The 24074-nt window shown below is 47.0% G+C and overlaps 1 protein-coding gene across 2 annotated transcripts in view; it reads right to left on the reverse strand.

Annotated features, from left to right (window-relative positions):
- Positions 1 to 4300: 4300 nt before the first annotated feature.
- Positions 4301 to 24074, reverse strand: part of LOC144158757 (BSD domain-containing protein 1-like) — a 30815-nt gene continuing 11041 nt past the window's right edge. The window contains exons 6-10 of one of the 2 annotated variants that reach the window (XM_077689850.1): positions 20567 to 20756; positions 16801 to 17051; positions 12373 to 12679; positions 7117 to 7214; positions 4301 to 4765 (exon numbers count right to left, since the gene is read on the reverse strand). In XM_077689850.1, the coding sequence (XP_077545976.1) occupies positions 4736 to 4765; positions 7117 to 7214; positions 12373 to 12679; positions 16801 to 17051; positions 20567 to 20756 (876 nt within the window). In that variant the 3' untranslated portion in view covers positions 4301 to 4735. The remainder of the gene's footprint in view (positions 4766 to 7116; positions 7215 to 12372; positions 12680 to 16800; positions 17052 to 20566; positions 20757 to 24074) is intronic. The other variant, XM_077689851.1, reaches the window with a different exon arrangement.

Consider the following 24074-nt stretch of genomic DNA (forward strand, 5'->3'; position numbering starts at 1 on the left):
AGTGGTCCAAGGCTGTTGAAACAGCGAAATTGTGGGTCAACCTAGCTTCTTCGCCCCTAAGATCTGCCGTCAGTGTGGGGGACCAACCGGAACAGACTTGTAACATTCGACTAACCTTGGCCTAGCCTAACAAGAACATCGCAAAACTTAGCAAAGCCTAGCAAAACCAGAAGCAACTAGGTCGACCCCCCCCCCCCCCAGCTCCGTTGTTTTTTTTTTTTTTTTTATGAAGGAAGATGAGCTGTTAATATCTGCATGGTTCACAGAAGAAGAACGCAGCCTTACACTGAAGTTGAAAAATGGCAAATCGTAGCAACGTCACAGCCTTGGATTGATTCAGTTCCCATCACTCTATTCATCGGAAATCCTCAACATCCTCCAAGCATTCACAAGATGTGCTGCATTTTCAGGCTCCACTGTTAACAGTGGCGCACACCGCAGCCTTCTGCAATTTCAGGATCTCATCTTTTCGTCCACTGCCAAGAATGCTAAATTTCTGACCAAGCACTCTAGCCAAGACGTGGCAACAGGATAAACTGTCAAATTTTGCCTACTCTGGAGCTAAAGTGCCTCTGAGGGCTGCAGTTTCATAAGAAACAGCTATCAGCCAACGAGTCAACACTTCAACGGTAGGTCACTCCCTCAAATCACCATTCAGATTTTCACACCCGACAAAGTGATTCATTGACAACAAACTGGCACCCTATCAATACTACAGTGCAAGACACGACATCAGGTTCAGGGTGCAGCCAGGTCTCTTGCAAACTGAAATCGCAAGCTGACCAGGCAGTTTGGGGTAAAAGTCACAGAGAATTGGTGAAAGAAAGAAAAAAACAATGTAGCCGCAGAGAAATGGGCAAACAGTCAGCCTATCATGATTCACAATTGCCCACATTAATTACTTTTTTAAACAATAAACCATAAGAACTTTAAACAATGGACTTCAACAATGGACCATATTCACACGATCAATGAGGTGATAGAGAAGTGTGCAGAGTATACTCAACCCCTATAAATAGCCTTCATAGATTATGAGAAAGCACTTGACTCTGTCGAAACATCAGCAGTCATTCAGGCAGTGCATAATCAGGGTGTAGACGAGCATCATGACGTGAGAATATTAGAGATATCTGCAATGGGTCCACAGCTACCATCATCCTCCATAAGGAGAGCAGTAAAATACCTACAAGGAAGGGCATCAGACAAGGAGACACAAGTTCTCCAATGTTAATCACAGCATGCTTACAAAAAGTGTTAACTTTGGATTGGGATCAGGTGGGTGTGAGGGTTAATGGAGAATACCTCAGTAACCTCAGATTTGCTCTTGACGTTGCCTTGCTAAGTAACTCGGGGGATGAATTGCAAAGCATGCTTTCCGCACTGGACAAACAGAGTAGAACCGTGGGCCTGAAAATTAATATGCAGAAAACTAAAACTAAAGTAATGATCAATAACCTCGGGAGAGCACAGCGGTTTGAGATATGTTGCGAGGCAGTGGAAGTGGTAAGCGAATAGTATATCTACTTAGGCCAAGTAGTCACCCCAGATCCCAACCATGAGGCAGAGATAATTAGAAAAATAAGAATGGGCTGGAGTGCATTCGGCAGGCATTCTCAGATAATGAATGGCAGCCTACCATTGTCCCTTAAGAAGAAAGTATATGACAGCTGCATCTTACCGGTACTCACCTACGGGGCAGAAACTTGGAGGCTCACTAAGAGGGTTTAACTTAAATTGAGGATGACTCAGCGAGCAATGGAACGGAAGATGATAGGTGTAACATTAAGAGACAAGAAGTGAGCGGAGTGGGTCAGGGAACAAACGCGTGTTAAGGACATATTGGTAGAACTTAAGAAGAAATGGACGTGGGCAAGGCATGTAATGCACAGGCAAGATAACCGTTGGTCATTAAGGGTAACAGAGTGGATCCCTAGAGAAGGCAAGCGTTGCAGGGGGCGGCAGAAAGTTAGATGGGCCGTTGAGATCAAGAAGTTTGGGGTGATAAATTGGTTGCAGTTAGCACAGGACTGGGGTAATTGGAGAAAAATGGGAGATCTACGCCCCGCAGTGGGCGTAGATAAGGTGGTGCTGACGATGATGAATTACTTTAACATGCCAAAATAATGTATTCATTTTATATCGCTCAACACATCTTCTTATCAGTCACACTGCAATACCCCTAAAATAATCAGTGGCACATGTGTCCTGTAATTTTAAATGCGGAGCATTTCTTAGGCTCGCGATGTCACTCGTCGATGTTGTCGGCGCCGTCCACACGCTCACTGCGCATGCGCGTCGTGTCGAGGCGCAGGTGCGCGTCTCTTTCCCGTACCCTCCTCGCTCTCAAGAACGGCGGCAGGGTGTGTACACGTGATAACGGCGTGGTGGGTGCGTGGAAAGTTCGCGCGCATGTGCACGGAAGTGTGCGCATGCGCGTCTCTCCCCCGTACTTCTCTCCCTCGAACGCGGGCGGTGTGTATATAAGCGGCGGAGCTTATAACCCCCCCGTGGGAAGATGCGGGAGGGTTTTTTTGTACTGAACATTTCTTGGCCCGTTTACCCAGCTGCACCAGCCTCGATTTCTTTGCTATAGCTGTTTTGATGGCCACTCCTGTTCGTCTACACCACGAACCCACTCGAAGCACAATATTTCCACAATGGGGCCCAAATGGTCTGGCTAATTATGTTATAGCGGAACCTTTCTTATACCCCGGCTACACTAGGGCCTGAATGTCATTTGAACCAAATGTCATTTGACTCAAATGGGGTGCTTAGAATGCCATTCAGAATCCACCGTGCTACACTACAATTTCGATGGCATTTGAAAGCTTTCACAATTGCTCGCCGTGCTGTAGTGGCGCTGTTTTCGCGTCGTTCTGTTTTCGTACAGTAATACAACAATCAAATAAGAGCACTCTAAGGCAGTAAAATGATATCAAATTAGAAGAGCGACCAGTTTTGACTCTAATCTGGTGGCTGTTTGCGTAGTTTTACCTTTTTTTTTTTGCAACTGACCCACTGGTTTTGAGAGTGAAAATTAAACATGTTGATTTCATATTTTGAGTAAATGAACAGACAACAAAGTTCGACAAACAAAAATACTTTGTTTGTTGTACGTACGAAAGTATTATATTTCTTATTGCTGATCGAAGATGCTGCGTGCAAGAGTGCTAGAAACGTCATAAATCCCAAATGTATCTCTCGGTGCTCATTTAGCTCGAATGTCATTTGAGCCGAATGGTATTTAAAAATCTAGTGTAGCAGCCCAACTTGGCATTTGCGTCAAATGACATTTGGTTCAAATGACACTTGGACGCTAGTGTAGCAGGGGTATTAGTGGGACCAATGGCGTCCTGTCAAAAAACTAATGCATATCCCCATGTACCGCCTGGTCAACCGAAAACCCCTGATAAAATCTCTGGACACACAGCGTGCATGTGAAACCCTGCTTCCAGTGTCAAAACAGTTGCTTGACAACCACAAAAAAAGGGAACGGTTCTAGACAAGACCATACACGCATCAATCATGAAGGAGGAGTAAAATAGTATACTTTCATATCATAAGCCACATATCGGTACACATTTTGATCCTTCGTAGATGCGTTAACTTAGCGCGCGAGAAATCATCGCATGGGTTTGTTCCTTGTTTGTAATTTGGGTTTTTGAAAGTTCGACGATCAACTGGACGTAGTTTCAGCAAAGGTGGAGACGCACTTTTAGCGATGATTTTGATGCACTTTTGACACATTTTGATGCGAGAAAGCTTTCGCACTTCTCTCAGCATTCTTTAAGAAGAAATAGTAAAGTTTTTATATGTTTTTATCGCCACCCACCGTCACTTCCATCTTTTTTCTTCACAAGCAGCAAGTTTTTGGATACTGAATTAACGCATGTACACCCGTTCCAACGTTTTGAGTCCTTTTTCTTGTTAGGTGCTCTGCGCTTCCTGGTCTCCATTCGCTCTATTTCTTTTCTTCTACTTAACCTCATTTCGAGTTTTTTTTTCTTGAATTGCATTGCGTGCCATTTTTTATTTAACTTTTGTTTTCTCTCTACTGTTGCTTTCCCGATCTCTCACATTCACTTCACTGCGTTGTAATCACCCCCATCTGGCGTAGCAAGCACTGCTGCTAGCAGAGCTGACCTCTCCAGCCCACATTAAAGAGTTCTCTCTCTCTCTCTCTCTCGTTCAACAGCACTACAGCGTGTTCACCAACCGTCTGCTCTGCTTCCCACACAAGCCACCAGTGATACTCACAACATCCAACACCACCACACGCCAGTCCATCCAGTCTCAAACATTTCGTGTAGTTGTCAACTTTATTTAAACATCTCCAAAGATTTCACTTCGCGCCCTCCGCAAATGTACAGCAAAAAGACAGAAAAAAAAAGAAACACTCAGGTCCTTGTAGTTAGCATCAAGCGCCCCTCCCTTCCCATCATGGCTTAATTAAAAGGGGAAAAAAATACTGGTACACCAAGGGGAAAAAAAAACACAGCTTCTGTCGGCACGCAGGTGGTAGTAGATATGGTACAATTTCTTCCCTTCCAATTCGCCCAGAATCTCAACTCTCTCTTGCCACGCTCCCATTCAAGACCTCTCTCTCTCTCTTATCCACTTTAAATATAGGGGCCCTCTGGTCGAGTGCCTATGTATACATTTCGCTCCTTCTCCCCGCGAATCCATTGCTTCGTCTCGCAACTCGCACCGATCGGCCACTGTGTGGCTGCCGGTGTCATTCCCACTTCTCCCAGTCATCGTCATTCTGCGAAAGAAAAAAAAGAGAAGCAAGGAATGAAATTGCATTCTCTCGGAACTAAAGACATAGAATGCACATATTAAGAAACGGCAACTTGCCAGCTCCTAATTCACGGGTTTGTTTCATTTTGCTTTACGGAAACAATGCAAGGCTGACTGTCTATCAATCATCCCTTTATGTACTTCACAACATGAGAATAATGTGCCTTACATACACAGCCATACGTCGGCAAATTTTCAAAAATAAATTATTCTAAAAATAAAAAACAAAATAAAAACGTTTGATACATTATACTACTGGAAGAATCGATAAACCCGCAATTCACAAGAAGTATTGCATCAGGACTCGCTATTAACCATCTAAATGTGAAGCACCATGGCGATGCTTACAAAAATAAAATATTTGTGGGTGGACTTTTATGAACACCTCTAAAAACCACACAGTTAACGGAACAAGGGCTAAGCGCATGGCCATTTTTCTGTGTGTCGCTTTGCATTCATACAAAGACACTGCACTTTGATAACGAGAGAGATTTGCATGGCGTCAACATCACTGTAATAATGGCTCTTTACAAAGTAGAAATGCAGAGAAGAAAAAGTACCACTGTCACTCTACGAGTATGAATACGTGAACAGTATCAACAGTGATGGACTGGCGACTCTTAACAATGCAACGTCAAGCTGCTCATTGGGACAGTGGGAGTGTCACAGTGAACTGCCTGCCTAAATTGTTAACGCTTTCGAATGCTAAGTCCTTGTCACCTCAGTAGGGATGTCACACTGACGATGATGCATCAAAAAAGCATCCACGAATGTTTTAAGACGTCCTTGCGATGAAAGGACCAGGAAGGTACAACTTACAGGGCTCCACTGAGAATTCATGACCTACACTGAATTGCTTGAATATCCCCTCCGTGGCAAGAAACAACTCTGGAATTTTCACTTAGCAACACATCTAACTACGAGAAGGTCCATCTAGACCGCAAGTGCAACAGAAAAGCAGGCAGTACCTTAAGCCTTGCCGAGCAACGCAGCAAACAGCGAGAGTTTGGACAGCAAGTGTAGCTAGCTAGCGTACAGGTGAAAGCTTCGGCTAAACCTGAGGCCCGCACACAGTTCCCATTCTTGCACTTTTTTCCCATAGTGCTGGCCACAGCTGGGCTGTTATAAATTCTCAGGACTAACACTTTGCTACCTGGTATCCGATGTAGCCTCGATGCATCTGACATGTGCAACTGACACTGTGCATCTGACATGGGGGCTATCCGCTGACAGGTATCGACCCACGACCTTCCAATCCTCAAAGCGAGGGTCCCGCCAACTAGGCCACGGCAATAGCTTTTGGCCTGCAAGACAACACCCCAAATGTTCCATGTGTGGCGCCTTGCAATGTTAAGCATCGAAGCAGCATCCGAGTGTCCTTGAGCGGGCTTTACGACTTCCATGGTGCTGCCACTGTAAACAGCGCACACTGTGCACAGTTACTATGTCTGGAGATGGGCCACCAAATAAAATCCCTTCTCAACACGACCCAGCGACCTCTGGAGACTGAGACAAGCACAGGATGCTTCAAAGTGCCCCACCACAAAGACGCCGATGCTGCGACTGAGCGCCCAAGTAGGCTGAGGCAATTGGCACATGCATCGCAGGCGCCACTCCTGATGTCTCTGTAAATGCTACACTTTCAGAAGACCTCACGGTGACATCAAAGCGACAGCTAGAGTTAAATGCGGAGCACTTTAGGGGCTCGGCTAGTCGTCGTAGCTTGTACAAGGTCACGGTAACTGGTCACGCGGTGTCGCGCACCCATACAGTGGCTTCTAAAAGATCACTGCTCCACTGGTGGTGATCAAACCTGGGTTCCTCCTCACGTAACGAAGGCGATGCCAATCCCATTCGGCCAAGCAGGCACACGTTTCTGATATGCAAAGTGTTGGGGGGTGACCTTTACACTGCGCTGTTGCCATGGAGGCTGCCATTTGCCGCGAATAACTATACAATCATGTAAAATAAGAAATATCATGAATTTACGCATTATTAACCCAAGATTAATTAAAACTCAATTCAGTGTCTCTTTACAGACATTTTCAGGGGCTGCGGCGCCCTCTCTTGACTATTTTCGGTATCAACGCCACGCTGATACTGAAACTAGCCATGAGAGGGCGCCGCAGCCCCTTTGGCGAATCAATGCTCCACACTTGTAGGCTTTCACATTAAGTAGAACTGCTTTAAATTTTTTTTTTAGTTTGTAGCCAACATAGTTGCCGACCAGTTCCAATCGGCTCTCTGTCTAGCGGGAATAACTTATCACAGCACGGATTTATTCCTAAGGTGTCACCACAGCGCTCGGGCGTTTACCTCGGAGGCCGAGTGGGATGCCGGTTTCGCGGCGGAAGCCGTGGCGGCAGCATCCGCGTCCGCCAACTCAAGCTCAAACTCCTCCCAGTCGCTAAGGTCTGAACGGGGGTGTCGGGAATGAGGGGACAGGACGAGGGGGTGGTCAGAGTGGGGGCAAAGAGAAGGGGGAGGGGTCGTCAAAGAGAAGAAGAAAAAAGAAAAATGGAGAATGGCGCAGTTAAAACCAGTCCACAAGCATACAGCGATGAGGAAGAGGTTGTAAATGAACTGGGAGCCTCATCAGGCTCTCTTCGCAAAGCAAGAAACCAGGCATCGGGTGGCAAAGGCACTCGGAACGTGACACAAATGATGACAAATGAGCAGGGTAGAGGTCGCCACTAAGGATGACAAGAGACACACAGACAAGAAGGAGCACATCAAAAGTGGCATTTCATGAAAAGAGCGTGGCCGGGAGAGAGGGGTGGAAAAGATGACAATGATTACGGACAGTGTCTCATGAAGCGGCAAAAATGAAAGTAAAAGATGGCTGTTAGTGGTCCAAGGGCACTGCCCCAAGAAGAAAGCCGATAAACGCTTCGCAATCATCGCCTGAGCAGCAATTTAGCAGCTGGTTAAAACAAAAAAAAAAAAAAAAAGCAGCGACGAAATTGTAAAGAGCGGCCCTTAGAGCAAGAGGTCCCAATAGAAAGGTGACAGGTAGCTGCTGCAACTTTCAGAAAAATAAACTGCTCAGAAACAAAGGACAATTAGCACCAGAAATAATTTACATGGAGGCAGAAGCGTGCAACTGAAATCTCCCACAGGGTTAACACGGGATGATAACAGAAAAAAAGGAACGCAGCATTCAAGTGAACAATGAGTGCTAAACAAAAGGGGAAACGTTTAAATATTTACAATGTGAATGAAGAGCGGAGCTGTTAAATATTATTGTTAGTTTGTTGTTGCTGTGATAAATACTGATCAACATACTCGCAAACTGATGCCCGTACAGTGCTAGGTGAGTGATTTGGCCACATTGGAATGGCATCGCAAAGCAAATGCCTCCAACACAAAATTCGTTAACTGTTCCCTTTTCGGTTCCGATGTATCAACATTAAAATCACCGACTACGGCTAGCCCACAGTTGAAGAACAGTCTGAGGGCACTTGAGCACTCCTTAGAAAATACAGCCTTGTTTATTCGAAAGATTTTGGGTTTAAAGTGCCCCCAGCGCTTGTCCGGCAGCAAATGATGCCGTATTCGCTGAGAAATTTATCAATTTAGGTCAAGATTTGGATTCTCCCGCCAAATCATGTGCTTGCGTGATGCCTGCAAAAGTCATAACGGCGCATATTCCACTGGGCTCTGCAGCCTTGCTTGCGTCAGTCCTCCCAGACAGCGCTACGATACTCAGCCATGAACCATTGGCCGCCGTTGTTTTGCGTTTGACCGTATTTACAGCTGGCTGGTTTTTGTTATGGTGGTAGAAAGTAATCGTTTCGTGAAACATGGGGTATGCTCGACAAACAGGGTCAGGTAAGACAATGTTGCTTACGCCAATCAGCCAGTGTACTGTAAGACAACTCCAAAGTGGCGGATTGCTGTGCAGCTAAAACAAGCATACTGTGCCAAGTACCAACAGCAGTGCGCATCGGTACTTCTATGTTTACGTGTATTTTCGTGACTTTCATTGTTTACCCCACTATCCTTACTGCTGCAAAATGAATATGCATTACATTTAAGCGCAAACAGCTTGTTCGGCAAGCTTATGAGCCCTGCTTATTTGCGTCTGCTTTTTGCTGGCCTCAGGCAGTCGCACAGCATGGCACATGACATCATAAGTTCTGTTGCGGGAAACAAGCTAGTGGGTCACATGGCCATTCCCTTTTTTCCTAATGGTATAGCTTATTTGAGTAGAGTGTGCGTTAAAAGTGGTGTCAGTATGATTCTAACGAGGCAACCTTTTGATTGAACCATACTTGTGTTTTGTCTGCATGGCCCCTTTAAGTTTCTGAATTCCTTACATTAAATGCCTTACAAACTTTGTTTCCGCCCCACATTTCCAAGGGGTTGACACATCTGGTTTGCCTCTTGACCAAATTTGCTCCTCCTTACGCTTTCCAATGGCTTCGACCTGTATCTTACACTCCAACCTCACCCACTAGTACTTTCAATACAGGACACACAAGAACAACATACACAAACGGCACCCAAAATAAGAACTGCTTTATTTGTGAAACCCATTTTCTCATCTGCAATACGCGTTTGCTGAGTGACACTGCACCATGCAAAGTTTGTTTTGTTTATAAGAGAACATGCTGCAAAAAAAAAAAAAGAAGAGAAAGCAGTTGTTGGGCATCCTCGATTTGCCAGTCCTGGACGGTCCGCGGGCAGTCCGAGGACTGTGTTCGGACCGGGAGCCCCGTAGGAATACATGGGAAAATCGAGCGCCGGATCGCGTCTCGGGCAGTCCGCGGACGATCCGGGACTGATAATCGAGGAGGCCCGTTATTTCGCTCATCATTCGTAGTCGCTGTTCGTGTGTGTCCTGTATTGAAAGTACAAGCGCGTGAAGTTGAAATGTACAACCAACTCGCCCCCGATCCTTGTTTTGCCTCCTATGCATTGCGCCACAGCTCATTCCTCTCGGCTACTGCCCAGTTAAAATGCCACGGAAAGCTTCGTGCTACGGAACGCCTAGTGCTAAGGAATGCCCCGCGTTTTAAAAACACACGGAGCCTGAGGAGTTTCGTCGACGCTTTCAAAGATGACAACATTTCTGTGCACCGGCCATGAAGCATAAAAATAAGACAAGCAAGCAGCACCAGCAAATAGTTACGAATACAGCATGACAAAGAGGTTTGATAGCATGCAGAAATGCAGTTACAGCTGGAACCAAAGTCAGAGGAGGATAGGGGGGACGAGAAATGTAGGAAGCGAGAAAATAGAAGGCACTAGAGGGGACAACGAGTGAATTTGTCAATTTGTCAAACCTTCACTTGTGACTGCACTGTCACGCCAGGTAATAGCTTACTTCGCTGCAAATCAGACGCCTCAAGCCTTAGTTTATTAGTGACGGGTGGCAGAGGAGCAAACACCACACGCTGTTCGTAGCCATCGCATCAACAAGAGTAATGACGTAACAATGGTTTGTAATGTGTTTCTCTGCTTTTTTAACCACCATTATTTCAGTTGTCACCTATGTTATGGTTTCAAGGTCTGTGCAGACACAAGCGGTGCAGGCTAACGCAAGCTCTCACAGTCCTTTATTAGACTTTACCCCGTGGAATGGCACAGTTGTAGCTGAAGTCAGAGGGGAAAAGGCTTCCCCCAAACGGCTTCATCTAAAAAAAAATGCGTATCGATTAGGTGACCTTTAGAATGAAAAAAAAAAAAAAAAAATCTCGGGGCACAGAAGTCTGTGCATGCGCTTTTAGGGTGATACAGTAAAAGCTCGTCAATTCCAACTCGAAGGGGACCATAAAATTGTTTGAATTAGGCAGAGTTCGAATTAGTGGGAGGGCGGTAGAACGAATGGACATCGCGCCACACGGTGCGGGCAGAACACAAAGAAGCCACCTCTGGACTCGTTATTGCGAATTAGGCCCTGCCACCCGTTTATGGCAGGTTATTACATAAATAATGTTCATGGAGCTCGAACAATGTATGACGGTGACGGCGCGGCGCCCCCTGCGGAAGTGAAATAAAATGTCGCAGCAGCGTAGCGCGCGCGCTACGCTGTTGTTTTTTTGTTTCATTGCTTTGCATCTCTAGTAAATTTGGGTTGTTCTGGATTTGCAACACATTGTAATCACTCTGGGCCGACTACTTCTGCGAGGAGCGATAAGAAACAAGGGGATCGTAGTTCGAGTTAACCGTTCTGGATAACGATGCATTCGAATTACCGGGAGTTTTCACCCATTAATATATACAGGGCTGTGCCCGGAACTTAGCGTCAGTTCGAATTAACCGAAGGTTTGGATTAACTGAGATCGAATTAACAAGCTTTTACTGTACTTATCGAAGATTTCGTTACTGCTACATCATGTCTGCGTCTCTCTTTTCACGTTCATTTCTTTGTACTTTGGCACAAATTATTTCGACAGAGGAAGATTGGCAACACCCCGGGATCAGAGCTTTCCGGGGCTGGGGGGCACCTGTTCTACACACAGGCAATCACATTTACCTGTCCTATGATATGTCAGCACTACACGCACAAAGCCGGCTCTTGCTTTGCCACTGGCAACATGCCGAAATAGTGTGGTGGTGGTAACACATTTAACGACTCCTGCCATATACACCTGAGATCAACTCCCGTACAAACCGAACTCCAGTACAACTCCCGTATCAACTCCCGTACAAACCGAAATGCACAGCAGCGTTCATTTCCTGTACCGGACATAGACAGTGTTGGTTTTACGCAAAGTGGGCGCTTCCTGGGGCCATACCTGATCACATTCCAACGGGACTTGCCAATTAATGACTCCAGGGATTAAAAAAAAGCATTGTACAACAATTCAAAAAGTCCTACAGTTTCACGAAAATGTTCCCAAAGGCTTAGTTTGCATATTTTGGAAACGTATCCCTTCCGTATTGAAATAAAAAAAACAAAGCTATTGCTTGCTAGACAGTGAGCGCCATCCAGTGCAAACCAGCTAAATAAAATTGTGTTTCTTGTTTATTTTTATTTCATTACGGAAGTCACAAATTTCTAGAATGAGCAAACTAGGAAATTAGGAAGAGTTTCGTGCATCCATAAATGCTTTCATACTTGGGCAGAGCAGTTTTCAAGCGGGGGGGTCATGCATTTACTATAGTAAGTACCATAGGAACGTGATCAGGAGATTCCCCTAAAGCGGCAACTACATGAACCGTTTTGTTCGCATCTGGTGGCCGTTGCCATCTCCCGGTGGCGACGCGAAAAACGTTGGAGAGCGCAATTTGCCCCACCAACACCTGCCAGATTGGTTTGTCAGCTAAAAGCCACCTAAGTGGTCAAATTGGCGCATTCTTTATTTTTGAATTTGGTCCTCTCCAAACTTCCGTTTCTTGTTGCCACAAGACCGGAGCAAAACACTCCACATGATTGCCGCTTTGGGCTTTAAAAAATGCTTCCCTCATCCTTGGAATACGTTACACCGCGAAGGGAAGAAAGACTAAGAGAGAACACAGGACAGTGCCTGCCCCGTTTTCTTTCCGACATCTTCGACTACCTTCGCGCCGTAATGTGTTCCACAACCGAGTACCAACTTTCCCAACAACACATTCTTCCCTCACCTTTTCCGCTCGAAGATTCGGAGCCAGGGCCAGGAACTGTCGCACTCGTTTCTCCGCCCAGCGCTTCGGTCGCCGCTGTCTCCGCTTTCTTAGTGCCTGCGGCAGTCGGAGGCGCGGCCTGCTCTCCAACTTTGTCGGCACTGGCCGGTGACCTGGACTCGCGCGAATCGGCAGCTGCGTTGCTGGTCGCTTCTTGCGGGACTGCCGCGCTGGCGACTGCTGCGGCCTCCGCCTCTGACGACAGCCTGGCAGCCAGGACAGCAACTGCCGGCGAGGCGTGCGCTTCTCGGACTTGCGCCTCCAAACCCTGTTTGCAGGAGCACCGGGACGAGGGGGGAAGAACGAGAGAAAGAGTGAAAGGGTGGAAGGTAGAGAGAGAAAGGGGGAGATAAAGATAGAGAAAGAGACAGAGTGAGAAAAATTGGGCGATATCGAGAGAGAGTGAGAGAGAGAGAGGAAGGGTGGGAAGGAGAGAGGAGGAAGGTAGACAAAGAAAAAGGGAAATAGAGATAGAGAAAGGGGAGACAGAAAGAGTGGGAGAGAGGAAGGGAGAGGGGAAATGGAGAGAGAAAGAGGGGGAGATATCAAGATAAAGAGCAAGATAGAGACAGATAGAGAGGGAGAGAGACAGATAAAAATGGGGGAGGTATCAAGATAGAGAGAGTAAGATAGAGACAGAGATAGAGAGGGAGAGAGACAGATAAAAAGGGGGGAGATATCAAGATAAAGAGAGAGCAAGATAGAGACAGAGATAGAGAGAGAGAGTCAGAGATAAAAAGGGGGAGACATCAAGATAAAGAGAGAGCAAGATAGAGACAGATGGAGATAGAGAGGTGGTCACGAATGACAAGATCGCCATGCCCTACCTAAAAGCAACACTTCACTGTCCACACTGCCTCTAATGTTTTTTTTTGGCTGCCTAGTCTTCTACCGCTAACCAAAGCGCAGAACACGGTATAACCCATTCAGCAAACCCTCGTGCTTTTCAGATGCAGCAGGACAAAACGGCACTTGCTGGGCCTGATCTCACACATAGGCTCACACTACGTAGCAGGCACAGCTTGCAGTTTCCCGAATATGGAAAAGGCAGCGACTCTAGGTAGTCCAGTAAATATTTTTTCTTCTCTGTAAAACAAACATGATCCTAACTGTCCAGTACCAACTGTAGAAGACGAAATTTCCATTGAAACGACATTTTAAAAAATAAAGGTTATGACAAGAACAAAAATGCAAAAACACCGTTCTTCACAGAAGCAAACAATGGACAAATTCTAGAACAAACTGTTTTTAGGCATAATATCTGTGCAAAAGTCCTACAAATGTCACCCCGTAACTACAGCTCTTCTACACATACTGAAAAAAGTTCGCCCCAGTGAATGCTGTGCCATCGGGCAAACCAGCTACTCAAATATGTGAAACACAGGTTAGCCCGCTAGACTTCTCTTTCTCTGTATGTAGCCCATGTTCGAGGAAAGCTTTCTTGGTCTCATTGATAGCGGTGTCGTAACCAAAACACAATGCAGAAAAGGCACCTTTACACACTGGGAGACCACATGATGATGATGAAGCAAGAAAAAAACACTTCCCACGGACAAAATCAAACGTGGCTCCCTCACATTATGGAGCCGACATCTATCCGATTGCGTTATCATCGCTTTCTTATTTGGCTTGCACCATCATCGCATTCGGGTCGCTCATCAGCATTTCCTTTGCGTTCGTTATGCGGGCGTTGGCTTTGGAATTTAGCTGAGTCTTGAAGCGGCCTTTGGCTTTGGACTTTACCAGGTTGGATTTTGGACAATGAGACAATGACGATGGCCTAACTATGACAATGGGTAGGGAGGGAGGGGGCACTCAGTTTTATTGTGAGGGATTTGTTTTCTGCCGACCGCGCTTGGACTTTGAATCGCAGGCAGCCCGCATTTTGATCGTTGATGTTTTGACTATGTTTACAGAAACTCTGTTTCTGACCATTTGCCATTTGATATTGCACAGGAAAGCTTCACATTCAACCATCGTTGTCATTAGATGAAAAGGTGCATGATTTTTCTGTATACATCTTGCACATCCACGGACTAATCTCCAAATCCAAACTTCTTCGACCATGTCAATTGGATAGATGTCGGCTACTGTATTTACATGATTGTAGGCCGACCCTTTTTTTTTCAAATTTGACAATCCAATGTTGGGGGGTCGACTTAGAATCAAAATCGAACCGTCTACCGCTAGTAACGGCAAGAGAAACGGGAAATCGGGGGTGCTACGAGGTGGGCACAGCTTTGCACCCTCGTTCCCATGGTTTTGGTCTAAACTTTAGTGAACCGCATGGGGCATTTCCTGCTCGCGAAAATGCGCCGCGCTGATGCTGCCGTGAATACTACCCGCATGCTGCGCGCTACGCGATCGGCGGCGGCAACTTGGCGGCGTGCAGCCGCGAAGAGGTGCGCGTAGCTCCAGCGACCGCTTATAACCGCTCTAAGATATAACTAAAGGCACAAACGAAGACGTTTGTGCAGGAAAGGAGCTGATAATGTGGTTGAAAACAACACTACAAAGCATCATCCGCGCCGCAAGGAAAGCGCCAATCAAATATCCACCACCGTGCTAAGCCTAAACATCTCCGGCGGCGCCAGCCAGCTGTCCCGAGCGTTTTCAAACTGCCGCCATGAAGATCTCACCTCCCCATTGGGGCAAGTCGTCAGGCTCCTCCCACTGCCGCACTCGTTACGCGTCATCCCAAGGTAGAATTTAAAACACTTAAAAGCAGTAGAAGCAAAACTCGCCCGCGCAATGCCGATGCGTACGAATCGCATGCAAGAATGCACCAAGAAGCGTTTTATTCGTCTCTAATAAACAACACGAGTATTAGGGAATCTCTTGATTTAATGCGCGGCGCTAACGTAGCCCAAATCATATCACATTGTTCAGTACACTTCCAAACGCAATGGTGGGAGGTTAGTCGCTCAAAAGTAGATCGCGCGCGGCCGGTTCTGTCAGCCACCATGTTGTTTGTTTTGGTATCGCGCGGCAGTGGCCGCTGCCGGTTGCTTGAACGGTTGTCATCTCGCAGCGAATGTGTTCTTCCTGCTCAACCTACAGCGCATGGTTATTCCGAGTGCTTATACAAAAGCTTTTCTTTTTTAACATCTACCGCGAGCGCACGGCTCTTGTGGGAGCATCGAACATTGATGGTAGAGCCGCCGTGTGGGTTGACGAAAGCACTTCTTTTTGTAATACAATTTTCTAAGCGACGCTCGCATTTTTTTTTTTTTGAGAGATGCAATTTTTTTAGGTCGACCTACATTCGAATCGACTTACAATCGTGTAAATACGGTACATAACGTCGTGCGTCGCGGGTTATTTTCTGACTGAGGCCAGTGTAACTATATTCTAGTTCATTGTAGTGACTGTAAATTAAGAATATATTGACCGAGGCACCGGCAGCCGCGGGTGCGCAACCGCTGACGCAGGCGTAAAAATATCGCGCGCGCAACGCCGACGCGCACGAGTCACGTGCAAAAACGCTCCTGCAGTGAGCTTGGGCATCGCGAGTGAGGAGATGAAAGTCCAGCGTCATGGAGGTTAAAAAAAAACCAGAAAAACATCATGGATTTCTTCACGTGAAAGTAAAAAAAGACAAACAGGAACTTCTTTTAGTGCTCAATTTTTTGGTCTGTGTTGGTTCACACGAATTTCGGAAGATACGAATATCTTTCGCGGCCCCGCGAGATTCATATAATCGAGATTTTATTGTATACCTCTACCTCCAACCAGTTTCATCTCCGTTGGCAAAAACGCCAAGGCATCAAAAATACACTTATCCCCAGGTTTCACGTTAGAGGAGATAGCCCGGAATTTTTTTCCTTTCACTTCACCCATGGTCACCATTATCATCAGGGAAAGTTGGCTTCCTGGTAGTTAGTTTTCAATGCGACATACACCACCTGTGGCACACAGAAAGCTTCGCTTTAAAACGATTGCCAGATCGTTCCTCCAGGAGTCCACGGTGAGTCCGAGACTAATCATCAAAGAGCCCCACTATTGCCTCTACTAATTGCCGGAATGAGGCAGTTTTGCATGGGCGCTCAGAGAGCGGCAAAATTTAAATCGTGAAGACACTGATCAACCAGCATTGATTTTGCCAAGCGTGGGCAGGAGAGTGCCAAAATGAACGAAGTGCAAAGAAACGACGACAACCAGGAGGAAGGAATACAGCAGGATGGAGCCCAAATATAGCGTCCCATCCCGTTGTATTCGTTCCTCCTGGTTGACTTCATTTCACCATGAACCCTTACAAACTCGCCCAGCCTTCTTTGTTGCCAAAATGTGGCTCAGTTAAGTGGGACCCCGGGAACCGAGGTCCGTGATCAGCAAATGAGGGCCTTTTTTTCCCCACCCACTCGCACCGCGATCTCCGTGCCTGCCTACCTTGACCGGGTTGTTGGGGAGCGTCCTCTCAGAGTCCTCTCCGTCCCCCTCCACAGGGGTGAGAGGGCCGTTGACGGCGTCGCAGCCGGCGTCGCCCGCAGGCGACGAAGGGGCCCCTGCCTTGGACGGCTGCGGAGAGTTGGAGCCGCTCTGCTCAGCCGACGGAGCATTGGGGGTGTTGGGCGGCACCACCATGGCACCCAGGAGGCGGCCGTGCGGACCCGTCAGCGCATCCAACAGGTGCTCAGAGTCTGGGCCCCAAGAGAGGGGAACAAAGAGAGGAGTGCTCGTACAGGGGCGCATTCCAAAACAAAGTTCCGCAAAGAAGAAACCTTAGAAGTTCATCGATTGCAGAATTTAACATCCCATAGCTGCACACCGGCCATGAGGCGGTGCACCGTAGCGGAGCGCTCTGGATTTAACTTTGAATCCCCCCCCCTCACCGGGCATCCCTAACTGATTGATTGTGGTATGTAACGCGCCAACGCAACGCAGGCAATGAGGCGCGCCGTAGTGGAGGGCTCCAGATTAATTTTGACCACCTGGGGATCTTTAACGTGCGCCGCAATCTCGTACACATGGACCTTCTTGCTTTTCGCCTCCTTCAGAAAAGCAACCGCCATGGCCGGGAATCGAACCCGCGACCTCGTGCTCAGCTGCACAACGCCTTGGCCACTGAGTGGGGATCTCTAAATCTTTCGTGACCACGCCATAGGCTATCGTTCACGGGTGAACGATGGCCTATGATGTTCCGTGATGTGATGGTCTCTGCGCTGGGAATTTTCCCTTCTTCAGGGAATTTTCGGCGGTAATTTTGACCAAAAGCGAAAGAGGGAATCTTTACAAGATGCGGGGAATTTGAGGAGTCAAGGATTCAAAGGGAAAAATAATGTCGGTAAACCGGAGCTAGCATCATTTATTACTTTGTTTTCTTTTAAAAAGTTTCCTCAACACTTCATCTCATTTATGTTCAAATATCAGCAGTCGTGTTCCCACAATCCACGAGCACCCTAGACCGCTTCCAATCCAGTTCACAAGACCGGAGGGTACATAGAGGAAAGAATACTCCATGATTAAGCTAATAGTAAAGCGTGAAGCGGTGGCGGCCGAAGGGATGTAGCCTGTTCACATGTATTGCTGCGCAATATACAAAAAAGTATTTCAGGTGCGCCTGTTGTCCTTAAGAGATGGTGCCAGCAGTCCCAGCACTGAGCTAAAATTACTTCATTTACCGAACAATGCCTGGTTCTTTTTCCATACAGGCTCTTTTAACTTAGACCTTTAGCATGCAAAGTAAGCATGCTGTTTGGAAATGCAAAGTAAAATACTGCTGAGTGGTAGATGCAGTGAAATTTAGTTGAAACTGACTCTCTGAACGGCGTCTGGAAGGCTATGTAAAGTAGACATACGATAGCGCTGGCTAATGCCCAAAACCGAACAGGAATCCACGTAAAGACCTATCAGCAGCAAAAAAAGAATGCAGGAAAAATTTTCAGGGAATTATTGAAAAGACTGCGAAGAAAAAATGCTGAAAGTGGGGAATTTCTGAATCTAGAAATGGAAATTTTTCTCCTCACTACGGAACATCACTGGGTACAGATTGTCACTCATTATCTTTGCTGTGGGGCTCATTGTACTCTTCAGGTTCTTGCACGCTCACAGGACTGCGGAAGCCAGGTTAAAACACACCTTTCTCACACCCGTACCGAGTCATTTCGAAATGACAGCCGTCGTTTTGGAGAATCGGGCCCATGAATGGAGTGGTGGCAGTTTACGACCGCGCTACTGAAACAAGCGCTGGGTTATTTGCCCAATGAGGCAGAGTGACCACCGTGGCAGTCACCCACAAATGTCAAAGTGAATTTCATACCGACACAGTAAGCACAGCTCTGCTTTATTGATCGATTGATTGATTGATTGTAGGGTTTAATGCAGAGGCGCTACACAGGCAATGAGGTTCACCGTAGTGGAGGGCTCTGGATTAATTTTGACCACCTGGGGATCTTTTAACGTGCGCCGAAAGCTCTGCAGTCATGGCCACGATGTAGGCAAAAGAAAGAAGCAGCTACGTTGGGGGGTGGTGGGGGTGAAGGGGGAGGGGGAAAGCACATTCACAGTTATCTCTCTCTCTCTCTCTCTCTCTCTCTCTCTCTCTCTCTCTCTTTTTTTTTTTTTTTTACATGCTGAGCAGGGTTCTCCCGACGGTGGGCAGCGGTGAAAATGCCACCCACTGCTTTTGGTGGGCCTGTTCTGACTGACAAATTTGATATAGCAGTTGAGAAACTAAATGGGGCCACTGAGTGCGAGCAATGCCACCAGCAGTGCACCGCACCTTCTCCCACCAACCCCAAGTTACCTTAAAGGGAGTCTGAACAAGTTGCTTTGAGATCTCAGATTGCCAGCTGCCTGCGAATCCTGGAGTCAATGCTTGCACTTGTAGCTTTCTTTTCTGTTTTGGAGCTTCCCCTGCTCTCCCCACTGTGGCAATACAGTACCCAGTATTTGACCAGAGTTCAATTAAGATGAAAATTTGAAATTCCTACACCTCTTCTGTTCTCAGAATATCCACTCCTCAAACATTATGGGGAGAACCTTGATATACTGAGTATAATAATTTAGTATTTTCCAGAGTGTACTATGCTAAGCCAAAAGTGTGCAGTGTCACAAAAAAAAAAAAAACTGTTGATCATCAAAAAGCACAAAAAACAACAAAGATACCTCTCGCCACAGATCCCTGCACTTCAGGAAGCCATCAAGGCACACTGCCGGGCTACGATCAGCTGGTATATTGCTCCATGACAATGCCAATGTATCTGTGTGCTTGCAATGACAAATAGCAAGTGCATGACAGTGCTTGCAATTTGGTACAGTCCAACCTCCATCCCCACTGCCTGCATAGTCTAACAATCATTTATGGCGCACAGAACAAGCTGTTCAAAGGTTTGCCAAACACATTTTTTGTGTTTGGGAATTTTTGGGAACATCGCAATTTTTTGTGTCCGCAGTTAAAAATACCAAGAAATGTCTGAGCGCGCACACGTGAACACGGACCTCGCGGCAACCGCCCAGCAGTTAATAACAAAACCAAGAAAATGCCTAGTGCTCGTGTGTGCGTGCCTCGCGATGACTGCCCAGCGTCCCCAGCGCACGTTTGTCAAGCCAAGCAGCATACCCAATTAGGGAGATTGGTCAAGATTTGCAAAAATAAGAACTCCAGCGTTCGCCGTAATCGTAGCAACACTTACTCGGAACAAGAAAGACGCATCATAGAGTACGCCCGTCCAGGGTGATGTCCAATGATTATAACTTCCAAAAAAATGAGAGAAGCTCACATTTATAGCAACAATGATGGAGTAAAGGTAGTTGCGGCAGCGAAGAAGGAGCAAATCGGCTGCAATCGTGGACTTAAACCTTCGTGATGGTCGTGAAGGTTGCGTACAGCCTCGCTACTTTCAAGTCTTACGGATCAGTGTGAGCTTCCTACATTTCTTTTGTAGCGGCAAGCCACAGTGCCAGTGGCAGCAGCGTGACGCAGGCCCACGGGCGCGCTCACCCTCCGGAGGGCTCGCGCGCCCCTGGCATCAGTAGATAAAGACCCCACGGCGTTCGGAATAAAACCGGCCTTGCTACGTGGTCTGGTCGTCTCTGTTTCAGCGCCTCCGTGGCATGCGCTCTACACTTTTTTTATTCCAGATCCAGGTGTACGTTGTATTTCAAGACAAGACACTGCTTCTCAATAGGACGCGGCAGAGGGTGGAGCACTCACCGCCGCTGACGGAGAGGCGCTCGCTGGACTGCTGCACGCTGTTGACCAGCTCCTCCTCAGCCTGCCAGAGCTGGTGGGCGCGGAAGAAGTAGCGCTGCCAGAACTCCTCGTGGGGCACCGCGCCGGGCACCAGCTCGTCGTAGAGCCGCTGCACCTCCCCATAGTTGAGCAGGATCTCCGCTATCTCCTCCTAATGGCACGGAGGGAGGGAGAGCAGGCAATAAGATGGTGACAAACAGACGATTTCTGGTACATGCAATCAAGGCGCATCTGATCAGTGATGTTCCGTGCGGGGAATTTTTCCATTTATCTGGGAATTTTCGGCTGTAATTTTGCCCGAAAGAGAAAAAGAGAATCTTCAATAGATGCAGGGAATTTTAGGAGTTGTGGAGTAAAAAGGGAAAAATAATGTCAGTAAACCAGGCCTCGGATCATTTATTACTTTATTTTCTTTAAAAAAGTTCCTTTAGCCCTTCACCGAATTTATGTTCAAATATCCGCAGTCGAATTGGCGTATTCATGGGAGGTTGTGGCCGCTGCTACACCAGGGTGGCCAATGCTGCTTGGTGAGGGAGTGCGTTACCGGCAATGGTCGCCGGGGTCAGGCTGCACCCCAAGCCTCATTCTGCAAATCCATCAATATGCGGATTTTTCTTCTCTTTTTTTTTTTTTCTTTTTTTAATCTGGTGGGAATTGTCCGGCACTGGGATTCGAACCACGGTCCTTCTGCACACGAGACGGATACTCTACTTCTACGCCACTGCTGCACAGCATGCTTGCAAAGTAAGCATGCTGTTTGGTACAAAATGTGAAATGCGGAGTCAGATGCTGCTGAGCGGCAGATGCAGTGGAATTTAGTTCACGCTGAAACTCTGACTCTCTGAACGGCATCTGTGTTCGGAAGGCTACGTAAAGTAAACACAGGTAGCGCTTGCTAACACCCAAAACCGAACAGGAATCCGCTTACAGATCTGTCACCTGCAAAAGCAGAAGGCAGGGAAATTTTCAGGGTATTGTTGATGAACCTGTGGGGAAAAAATGCTAAAAATTGGGAATTTTTCTGCCCAGCACGGAACATCACTGTTTCTGATGAACTGAAAGCGCTCTTCCCCGACTTGACGCCAGACCTCCTTCTCATCTTAACAAGGGGTGCCTCTTGCGGGACGGAAAACATTCCGACATTTTTACTCGCTTTGCTGTACGCATTTTAGGAAAGGAATGGGGCGCGAGACGTGTGTCCTCTTGAAAGACCCAAGTTTTCAAGGTCTATTTTCTGCTGCTCTCTTAGACATGCATTCGGCACTGGGCTTATCCGGTGGACCACACTTTGGACCACTTTATAATCCCTTCACCAGCCTTAGAAATAATGCTGGTACAGCCCAATGCCTGGTACATAATGCCTGGTACAGCCCAACTTCAACAAATGCCACGTTCCACTGTCGTTCATTTTGCTTTCATGCGCTAAATAAGAATCTAAATATTCATGAACAGTAGGTGGGTAGCCTGGAAACTTGTCCAGAGCGGACATCGGCAAAAGAACGCAGATAAAAAGTGAATGCCGGACCCCGTAATAAGTTTGAAAGACAACACCAGAGGCATGCTGTGGACTTTGCCACCATCTCACGTAACTATTGAAATTATGTTTCAGTTGTAACTGACTCATTGGAATCAGTCTATTAACTCTTTCGTTACGGCGGAAAAACGGCCGATTTTAGGTGCTTCCACAAAAACGTTTTTTTTCTCTTGAGCTACTGGACACACGAAGCCTTGCTATGTATGAAATTGTAGCTTATAGATTGCTCTTCCATACACAAAGCAGCAGTTTTGTTAAGGTACAATTACTTACAGTTTATTCGTCAAGTAATCAGAAAAAAGCCCCCAAGAAAAGTATACGAAAAACACAAATCGGCACTTTTACCAAGACTAAAAATTATTTCAGGTATTTTAAGATATACAAATTGTTCCTACGTTCCTTGGCTATGATTCAATATATAGATCAACAGTGTACACCAAGTTTTGGATTTTTGAGGGCCCGTCAACCTAGCGCAACTGACGGCTGTGCCACGCCGCGAGGGCACTCAAGGGTGAGTGAGTCTCTGTAAAATGTGCATCCAAGTACCGTACTTACCCGATTCTAACGCGCACTTTTTTTCCGGAAAAATAGGTCGAAAAATTGCATGCACGTTAGAATCGGATACGAAACCGAAACAGCGGGAATTTCATCCCACCCATCGCCATCACCATGTCAAGATGGCGCTAAAGCTTTTAGCAATGATTTTTCGGACGCAGGAAGCATAGGCGCCTAGGCTTTTCTATCGGTGTTCACACAAATCGTCAAATCGTTCCACTGGCGCGCTTGATAACAGCAATGGCAGCAGCGGCTCTCACGCGTTCAAAACGAGCGGTCGGCTGAAGCGTGCGCCTCTGGAGAAGCTCGCGGGATGGGCGTGTGAGGCGTGGGCCACGATCCCATCGACCATGGTTGAACGTTCGTTATGAAGTGTGGCATCGCGAACGTGCTTGACGGCACCGAGGACGAGATGTGGTCAGCGCAGAGCGACGAGGAGAGAGATCAGTGAGATTACTTCGGGAAATAAATCACCCGTTTATCTCGCATTCGTTTTTCTTGCTCATACAGTTCCGTGCACGTTACAATCGGAGGTGCAAGTTTTTTCGGTTTTTTGTCAGGAAAATCGGGTGCGCGTTAGAATCAGGTTAGAATCGGGTAATTACTGCATACTCTTTTGTGTTCTCGCACAAAATCCTTATCAGTTCGGTGGTAAAAAACAAGAAAAAAAATCGAGCGCTCTCGACAAGCGTCGCACCTGAACGCTGCAGCGCTAATCTGACACAAGCGCCAGGTTATCTTGAAGGTAATAGCGCGATATGGCGCGGTGCATTTGGCAAAATATCCTGGCCGTACGTTGTCGAGACCCTAAACACCAAATCAAAACCGCAGTCGTCAGATAACAAGCACGTTTTGTTTATAAATACAGCGCGGAGTTACAACGAAATTACCAGCCAGCGCTTGTTGAAGTGCGAGGCACCTGAATCGGAGCTTCGTCGTCCTAACTAAAATCTGAAGATCCCACATCATTGCTTGACCCCTCACTGCTGCTGGAATCAGAAAAATCGACAGCAGGAGCTGCCGAAGTGCTTGGTACAGCAGTCCGAATGTGCGTAGCGCGGCGCGAACCCGACGCCATTTTTCCTCCTGCTCCCCTCCCCTTCGGTTCAAATTTCTCTTGCTACGCCGCCACCACACGAGACACATAAACAAACGAAACCGAAATTGAAAGAAGTTGCCAATGAACACACCAGATGGCAATAGTTGTCTGTGGAGCGCGGGTTTCAGATTTTGCGGGAGATTTAAAATCATCGGACGCCGGCTTCCGATTGCCTATGGCGCCGTCGTGAAAGAGTTAACCACTTCATTCCTCGGCCAATCCCCCTTTATGGGAATGTGCTACTTCATGTATCTCTGTAACAGCACTGAGGCAACCCCCTC

The sequence above is a fragment of the Haemaphysalis longicornis genome, unplaced genomic scaffold (genome assembly GCF_048455015.1).
Source record: "Haemaphysalis longicornis isolate Haplotype H1 unplaced genomic scaffold, Haemaphysalis longicornis Haplotype H1 scaffold_10, whole genome shotgun sequence".
In the NCBI taxonomy this organism is placed as follows: domain Eukaryota; kingdom Metazoa; phylum Arthropoda; class Arachnida; order Ixodida; family Ixodidae; genus Haemaphysalis; species Haemaphysalis longicornis.